The following is a 9,707-nucleotide window of genomic DNA, read 5'->3' as shown; positions in this document are numbered from 1 at the left end:
ATTTCATCCAAAATCTAGTGACTTCTTCTTTCACACACACGCACCCTCAAACACGCACTCTCTCACTCTCTCTCACACACACACACACACACACACACACACACACACACACACACACACACACACACACACACACACACACACACACACACACACACACACACACACACACCAGTGGAACAGTAGGAAGTGATACTTTTTGCATAACTGGTTTTACATAAACACACACAGCCCCCTGCCCATAAGCATCCTGTCTATCTCTATGTTTATCTGTTAATCTCCTGGTTACATCAGGTCTCAACGCACCTTTAACAGAACACCCTGAGAGTCAAGGTAAGGTCATCCATCTGCTTGTGTCTAGTTTTGCACCTGCTGTCTTGATTTGAAAACATCTTAAACCACAACATGTCTTTAGAAGAACAAATATGACGGACCACCTCGATGCGGTCTAATGGAGCGCATAAATGTGAGACTTAGAGCTAGAAGACTGTATATCGGCTCGATTCGGTCTGATTGCATAAACATTTGAGATCGTGTTTTTTTACGTTGGATAAAAGTAGAGACTCAGAGCTAGAAAATGGTTTATTCAGACACGACAGTTGAGGAGCAATGGGAAAGTAAATTCTGCTTGGAAAGTTGATAAACTTGTAACAAAGATTACGACTAAAAGCGGAGAAAGTAGTAGCCTACAATAATGAAAAAGATCAGGTAAAATAAAACGTTATCTAGTCCTTTCTCCTAATCTGACGTTGGTGCAGGTCATGTTGTTCTAAGCACTATATCAAATCAAAACTAAGTTGATTTGTCACATGAACAGGATACAGAAGCTGTAAACGGTACAGTCAAACGTTTACTTGCATATTTGCAAATATAAATAAAATATAGAAAGTGCCCGGATAACAAATATTTTACAAATATTAGATGATTCTTATCCTTATACACACCTGTCTAGCCGTAATCATCCCCCAGACACACCTGTCTAGCCGTAATCATCCCCCAGACACACCTGTCTAGCCGTAATCATCCCCCAGACACACCTGTCTAGCCGTAATCATCCCCCAGACACACTTGTCTAACTTGATGGGTCATGAGAAATAACTTATACAGCTACATCTAGCTAAGTGGGTGGGTCACTACTGTCTAGACATGTACACATGTTCATGAAATACAATAGATGGCCGTAATCATCCCCCAGACACACCTGGCTAACTTGATGGGTCATGTAATCATCTGGCGAAGTGGAGTCTTTTGTTTAGACATGCTAGCTAACTAGCTAAACAATTAACCATAATTACAACTCATACAGTTAAAAACTCATTTTTATAGCTAGCCAACATTACGCACGAAATGCTGTAGTATGAATCTGCTGGAAGCTAAAGCTAACCAACTATGTTCAATGTTAGCTAGCTAGCATATAGGCTAATAACTAGCAATGCAAATGGCTCTGAGATACAAACAATATTACTACACAGATCATACACGTAACGTTAGCTAACGAGCCAGCAAGCTAACGTTTGCTAGCTAGCTAACAGTACGCTTTAACTTGCAATAAAACATTTTAAACGTATAATATTCTGACAATGTAGCTAAACTTTTTAATCCGTTTGACCCGTTGTGACAGACTGGAACCCCTCCTGTGTTGTTTCTGATTCGTGTTCGTAGCTACAGCTGGTTTGACAGACTGGAACCCCTCCTGTGTTGTTTCTGATTCGTGTTCGTAGCTACAGCTGGTTTGACAGACTGGAACCCCTCCTGTGTTGTTTCTGATTCGTGTTCGTAGCTACAGCTGGTTTGACAGACTGGAACCCCTCTGATTCGTGTTCGTAGCTACAGCTGGTGTGACAGACTGGAACCCCTCCTGTGTTGTTTCTGATTCGTGTTCGTAGCTACAGCTGGTTTGACAGACTGGAACCCCTCCTGTGTTGTTTCTGATTCGTGTTCGTAGCTACAGCTGGTTTGACAGACTGGAACCCCTCCTGTGTTGTTTCTGATTCGTGTTTGTAGCTACAGCTGGTTTGACAGACTGGAACCCCTCCTGTGTTGTTTCTGATTTGTGTTCGTAGCTACAGCTGGTTTGTCAGACTGGAACCCCTCCTGTGTTGTTTCTGATTCGTGTTCGTAGCTACAGCTGGTTTGACAGACTGGAACCCCTCCTGTGTTGTTTCTGATTCGTGTTCGTAGCTACAGCTGGTTTGACAGACTGGAACCCCTCCTGTGTTGTTTCTGATTCGTGTTCGTAGCTACAGCTGGTTTGACAGACTGGAACCCCTCCTGTGTTGTTTCTGATTCGTGTTCGTAGCTACAGCTGGTTTGTCAGACTGGAACCCCTCCTGTGTTGTTTCTGATTCGTGTTCGTAGCTACAGCTGGTTTGACAGACTGGAACCCCTCCTGTGTTGTTTCTGATTCGTGTTCGTAGCTACAGCTGGTTTGACAGACTGGAACCCCTCCTGTGTTGTTTCTGATTCGTGTTCGTAGCTACAGCTGGTTTGACAGACTGGAACCCCTCCTGTGTTGTTTCTCATTCGTGTTCGTAGCTACAGCTGGTTTGACAGACTGGAACCCCTCCTGTGTTGTTTCTGATTCGTGTTCGTAGCTACAGCTTGTTTGACCTTGTTTTGACCTTGTTTTGTGTCAAGTCACTCCTGAAAGTGGGTCCGACACAACTTCTTCCAAACTGATTTTTTTTGTCGATTGAAACTGTTAAATTATTGGCATCAATTGCTTCATTAGATATACACATATTAGTTTCTGTTCAGAACTATACAATCTGTTTTAACTATGTGTGTCGTTACGTAACCAACCAGCCAACGATCGTCGCTCAACAGAAAAGGGAACTAACAAATGAGCCACTGACAACCAGAACGAAACAGGTGGAGTTTTTAATATGTGTTCAGAAAGTGGTTGCCTACTGGCTGGGTACCCTCGATTAGGATCTTAAACACCCCCCCATGAACAGCCACTAAATTTGCCTGATAACAAACTAAAAGAAAACTCAACTTAGATTAGGAAGTGAAAATAAATGTTGAGCAAAACCCAAACAGGGAGACACAAAATAAAAGGCTTTGTACGGACAACCTTAAAGAGGGACGGCGTACCAGCTCTTTCAACATCTATCATTCAAACTGGAGCATCGGCTATGCTGCTCTTAAAGAGGAACCGCACTGCTGATTTTGCCTCATTTGTTTGTCTTGCTCCTCAAGAAATTCTGGCGGCCATGACAGAAGCCAAACGGGAGTTGGCTTGGGGGTGTGGTTTTTTTGGGGGGGGTTTTCTTGGGTGTGTCCTTGCCACCACCGAGACACACCCATCTGTCAGAACCTTGCCCGCAGCTGTTTCCTCCCCAACCAATCACAACAAACAAACCTCCTGCAGGTTGAGTTCAATAACTACAGGCAGAGGAAGTGTTTAATTAACAGGTCAGGAGTCGACAGAGTCATATGAGAAGAATACAATTGCTGAATTTATGTAGATATTCTAAACTAAGTGTTTTGATAACTTTCACATGTATTAACAGGTCAGAATGGTTACCTTCAGTTACCTGGTTGGAACTGGCATTTCCCCATGTTTCAGTTACCTGGTTGAAACTGGCATTTCCCCATGTTTCAGTTACCTGGTTGAAACTGGCATTTCCCAATGTTTCAGTTACCTGGCTGGAACTGGCATTTCCCCATGTTTCAGTTACCTGGTTGGAACTGGCATTTCCCCATAATTCAGTTACCTGGTTGGAACTGGCATTTCCCCATGTTTCAGTTACCTGGTTGGAACTGGCATTTCCCCATGTTTCAGTTACCTGGTTGGAACTGGCATTTCCCCATGTTTCAGTTACCTGGTTGGAACTGGCATTTCCCCATGTTTCAGTTACCTGGTTGAAACTGGCATTTCCCAATGTTTCAGTTACCTGGCTGGAACTGGCATTTCCCCATGTTTCAGTTACCTGGTTGGAACTGGCATTTCCCCATGTTTCAGTTACCTGGTTGGAACTGGCATTTCCCCATGTTTCAGTTACCTGGTTGGAACTGGCATTTCCCCATAATTCAGTTACCTGGTTGGAACTGGCATTTCCCCATGTTTCAGTTACCTGGTTGGAACTGGCATTTCCCCATGTTTCAGTTACCTGGTTGGAACTGGCATTTCCCCATGTTTCAGTTACCTGGTTGGAACTGGCATTTCCCCATGTTTCAGTTACCTGGTTGGAACTGGCATTTCCCCATGTTTCAGTTACCTGGTTGGAACTGGCATTTCCCCATGTTTCAGTTACCTGGTTGGAACTGGCATTTCCCCATGTTTCAGTTACCTGGCTGGACTGTCACTCAGTCCTCCAGAAAGCAACACCTATGCAGTTCTTTTACGTGATATATTCTACTACGTGATATCTTTAAAAATGTGTTCGAGAGGATTATCTACACATACTGACCAGCTCAAATAGACAGAAGCGTGCTATATGGCAGACCAATCCGAACTCATTTCTTGGCATGTCCAGCCCACTCATTATCTCAGCCAATCATGGCTAGCGGGAAGGTTGCTTCCCTTTTTCTGTGGCTGAACCAACTGGGCTCGTAATTTAACAATTGTATTCATATTTACAGATGGCAACTCGTTTGTTATCAAGGCACATGAAAGCTCACATGTTCCAGAAGGCAATTCCGCCCCCAAAAAACACATTTTGATTTAAAAAAAATGTTTATGTTGAAATGTCTCTCCTGTGAAGACGTGACACGCGACATACGCCTAGTTTCCTGAAACAAGTCTCATATACGCACACGCAACTCAGGTCTGAATTTTCCCTGAATTTTCCCTGTTCCCTGGTCAAAAGTAGTGCACTACGCCTGTCTATGGAATATGGTATCATTTGGAACGCAGTCTGAATGACTTCAGCTGTTAATTTTACACTTTAAAATGTCTGAAACGATCAGGTTTAAGATGGTTTGATTTCATTTGATTGAGATCACTAACACCTATTAGTATAGATCCTCATCCACATAGTTGGTTATGTCAGAGGGAAAGTACAGACATCTTCTTAAACAATCTCTCTATATCTTTCTCTTTCTCTCCTTCAGTTTCTCTCTTTTTGTCTCTCGCTTCCTGTCTTTTTCTCTCTTTCCTTTCTTTTTCAGGATGGGATCTCTGGCCATGCTGGTCCTCCTCTTCTTCTCTCAGGGTCAAAGTTCAACCCCAGAGGTCGAGAAGAGGTCAACGTGTGATCAATGTGACGAGCATCTCTTCTGCAACTGCTCCTCCCGGAACTACCGTCACGTTCCCACGGTAACCGTCACCGAGGTCGTAACCCTCGACCTCTCCTTCAACGACATCACCTCGGTTGCTGAGGACGATCTAAGAGAGTACACGTGGTTACGAACCCTTGATCTCCGTAGCAACAGGATCCAGAGTATCCACGAATGGGCCTTCCACCTTCTGCAGGTAACCCATAGAGTTATATAAACGGCACATTTCCTGCATGTGGGGCAGCAGGGTAGCCTAGTGGTTAGAGCGTTGGACTAATAACCGGAAGGTTGCAAGTTCAAACCCCTGAGCTGACAAGGTACAAGTCTGTCATTCTGCCCCTGAACAGGCAGTTAACCCACTGTTCCTAAGCTGTCATTGAAAATAAGAATTTGTTCTTAACTGACTTGCCTAGTAAAATAAATCAAATTTCCTGCATGTAACACATAGAGTTATATAGAGGGCACTCCTACTGCAGGTAACACATAGAGTTATATAGAGGGAACATCAAGCTCTTTATTTATTTGGATCGACCTTAGCTTTTGCAGAAGCGGCAGCTACTTTTCCTGGGGTCCACAAAGAACACAAAACATGACAATTAACAAAACACAAGGAAGGTAATGTGTGTGTTAGAGTGTGTCTGTGTGGTGTGCTTGTGTGTGTCACAATCCCTGCTGTTCCATGAGTTGTTTTTTTAAGGTTATTTTGCTGTTTGCTTGAATAACTTGAGATGGAAGGGAGTTCCATGCGATCATGGCTCTGTATAAAACTGTGCATTGCCATGAATTTGTTTTGGACTGTGAAGAGACCCCTGGTGACATGTCTTGTAGGGTATGTATGGGTGTCTGAAGAGACCCCTGGTGACATGTCTTGTGGGGTATGTATGGGTGTCTGAAGAGACCCCTGGTGACATGTCTTGTGGGGTGTGTATGGTTGTCTGAAGAGACCCCTGGTGACATGTCTTGTAGGGTATGTATGGGTGTCTGAAGAGACCCCTGGTGACATGTCTTGTGGGGTATGTATGGGTGTCTGAAGAGACCCCTGGTGACATGTTTTGTAGGGTATGTATGGGTGTCTGAAGAGACCCCTGGTGACATGTCTTGTGGGGTGTGTATGGTTGTCTGAAGAGACCCCTGGTGACATGTCTTGTAGGGTATGTATGGGTGTCCGAAGAGACCCCTGGTGACATGTCTTGTGGGGTGTGTATGGGTGTCTGAAGAGATCCCTGGTGACATGTCTTGTAGGGTATGTATGGGTGTCTGAAGAGACCCCTGGTGACATGTCTTGTAGGGTATGTATGGGTGTCTGAAGAGACCCCTGGTGACATGTCTTGTAGGGTATGTATGGGTGTCCGAAGAGACCCCTGGTGACATGTCTTGTGGGGTGTGTATGGGTGTCTGAGCTTAATGTTATTTGATGAGACGAGATGAGACGAGACGAGATCAGAGCCTGAACCACTAGTACAGCTGATTTGTATTTTTATGTTTAAAAACATGCAGAACGTCTTTTTTATAACAGAAATACCTCTCCCTAATCTTCACAACAACTTTGTCAATATGACTTAACCATGATAATAGACCATTCAATGTTACTCCTAGGAGTTTAGCTTTCTCAACTTGCTCAATGGTCACAACCTTTATGGACAACTCCATTGGAGGTTTAGGAGTTAAATAATGTTTTTAACCAAATACCATACTTTTAGTTTTAGCTGTATTCAAGACCAGTTTATTATCGATCACCCATTCTGAAACTGACTGTAACTCCTTTTGAATTTCCGTAAGCTCACTGGCATTGGGAGCTGACATGTAAAAGTGGAGAATCATCCACATACATAGTCAGTTTAGCTTTGTGTAATACCAGTGGGACATCATCTGTAAATATAGAGAAGAGTAACTGCCTAAGACAATTGCCCTGAGGAACACCGGACGGTACATATCTGATGTTAGAGAAGCTTCCATTGAAAAACACTCTCTGGGTTATTTTGGATGGATAACTCTCCAATCATGTGATGGCAGGTGATGTGAAGCCACAGAAAATGACTGTTTTCAATAAGAATTTATGATCAATAACATGACACTACAACATTCTATAACAGCCATGTCAGAACCCCATTAACATGACACTACAACATTCTATAACAGCCATTTTAGAACCCCATTAACATGACACTGCAACATTCTATAACAGCCATGTTAGAACCCCATTAACATGACACTACAACATTCTATAACAGCCATGTCAGAACCCCATTAACATGACACTGCAACATTCTATAACAGCCATGTTAGAACCCCATTAACATGACACTGCAACATTCTATAACAGCCATGTTAGAACCCCATTAACATGACACTACAACATTCTATAACAGCCATGTTAGAACCTCATTAACACGACACAACAACATTCTATAACAGCCATGTTAGAACCCCATTAACATGACACGACAACATTCTATAACAGCCATGTTAGAACCCCATTAACATGACACTACAACATTCTATAACAGCCATGTTAACTCTTCATTAGGGTAACATGGGGAATATTTAAATAATACTATGTAACTTTCTAGAATTAGAACCATATTCAACATTCTAAAAGGTGTCCGAACTCTCTAAATACTTGGCTCTGATGCACTGGAGCTCTCTAGCCCATCTCCATGAGGTGACCTCTGATCCATTGTAAAGAGAGAAGAAGAGCTCTCTAGCCCATCTCCATGAGGTGACCTCTGATCCATTGTAAAGAGAGAAGAAGAGCTCTCCAGCCCATCTCCACAAGGTGACCTCTGATCCATTGTGAGGAGAGAAGAAGAGCTCTCTAGCCCATCTCCACAAGGTGACCTCCGATCCATTGTGAGGAGAGAAGAAGAGCTCTCTAGCCCATCTCCACAAGGTGACCTCTGATCCATTGTGAGGAGAGAAGAAGAGCTCTCTAGCCCATCTCCACAAGGTGACCTCTGATCCATTGTGAGGAGAGAAGAAGAGCTCTCTAGTCCATCTCCACAAGGTGACCTCTGATCCATTGTAAAGAGAGAAGAAGAGCTCTCTAGCCCATCTCCACAAGGTGACCTCTGATCCATTGTGAGGAGAGAAGAAGAGCTCTCTAGCCCATCTCCACAAGGTGACCTCTGATCCATTGTGAGGAGAGAAGAAGAGCTCTCTAGCCCATCTCCACAAGGTGACCTCTGATCCATTGTGAGGAGAGAAGAAGAGCTCTCTAGTCCATCTCCACAAGGTGACCTCTGATCCATTGTAAAGAGAGAAGAAGAGCTCTCTGGCCCATCTCCACAAGGTGACCTCTGATCCATTGTGAGGAGAGAAGAAGAGCTCTCTAGTCCATCTCCACAAGGTGACCTCTGATCCATTGTGAGGAGAGAAGAAGAGCTCTCTAGTCCATCTCCACAAGGTGACCTCTGATCCATTGTGAGGAGAGAAGAAGAGCTCTCTAGTCCATCTCCACAAGGTGACCTCTGATCCATTGTAAAGAGAGAAGAAGAGCTCTCTGGCCCATCTCCACAAGGTGACCTCTGATCCATTGTGAGGAGAGAAGAAGAGCTCTCTAGTCCATCTCCACAAGGTGACCTCTGATCCATTGTGAGGAGAGAAGAAGAGCTCTCTAGTCCATCTCCACAAGGTGACCTCTGATCCATTGTGAGGAGAGAAGAAGAGCTCTCTAGCCCATCTCCATGAGGTGACCTCTGATCCATTGTAAAGAGAGAAGAAGAGCTCTCTAGCCCATCTCCACAAGGTGACCTCTGATCCATTGTGAGGAGAGAAGAAGAGCTCTCTAGCCCATCTCCATGAGGTAACCTCTGATCCATTGTGAGGAGAGAAGAAGAGCTCTCTGGCCCATCTCCATGAGGTAACCTCTGATCCATTGTAAAGAGAGAAGAAGAGCTCTCTAGCCCATCTCCATGAGGTAACCTCTGATCCATTGTGAGGAGAGAAGAAGAGCTCTCTAGCCCATCTCCATGAGGTAACCTCTGATCCATTGTGAGGAGAGAAGAAGAGCTCTCTAGCCCATCTCCATGAGGTAACCTCTGATCCATTGTGAGGAGAGAAGAAGAGCTCCCTAGCCCATCTCCATGAGGTGACCTCTGATCCATTGTAAAGAGAGAAGAAGAGCTCTCTAGCCCATCTCCATGAGATTACCTCTGATCCATTGTAAAGAGAGAAGAAGAGCTCTCTAGCCCATCTCCACAAGGTGACCTCTGATCCATTGTAAAGAGAGAAGAAGAGCTCTCTGGCCCATCTCCACGAGGTAACCTCTGATCCATTGTGAGGAGAGAAGAAGAGCTCTCTAGCCCATCTCCACAAGGTAACCCCTGATCCATTGTAAAGAGAGAAGAAGAACTCTCTAGCCCATCTCCATGAGGTAACCTCTGATCCATTGTAAAGAGAGAAGAGCTCTCTAGCCCATCTCCATGAGGTGACCTCTGATCCATTGTAAAGAGAGAAGAAGAGCTCTCTAGCCCATCTCCATGAGG

General features: G+C 44.2%; 1 protein-coding gene across 1 annotated transcript in view; it reads left to right on the top strand.

Moving 5' to 3' along the window:
• Nucleotides 1–226: 226 nt before the first annotated feature.
• tlr2 (toll-like receptor 2) overlaps nucleotides 227–9,707 on the top strand; it is a 31,526-nt gene continuing 22,045 nt past the window's right edge. The window contains exons 1-2 of the mRNA XM_065022014.1: nucleotides 227–333; nucleotides 5,059–5,419. Of these exons, the coding sequence (XP_064878086.1) occupies nucleotides 5,117–5,419 (303 nt within the window). The 5' untranslated portion in view covers nucleotides 227–333; nucleotides 5,059–5,116. The remainder of the gene's footprint in view (nucleotides 334–5,058; nucleotides 5,420–9,707) is intronic.

Source organism: Oncorhynchus nerka, linkage group LG8 (assembly GCF_034236695.1).
Source record: "Oncorhynchus nerka isolate Pitt River linkage group LG8, Oner_Uvic_2.0, whole genome shotgun sequence".
Lineage (NCBI taxonomy): Eukaryota > Metazoa > Chordata > Actinopteri > Salmoniformes > Salmonidae > Oncorhynchus > Oncorhynchus nerka.
This window is presented reverse-complemented; position numbering and strand designations above follow the sequence as displayed.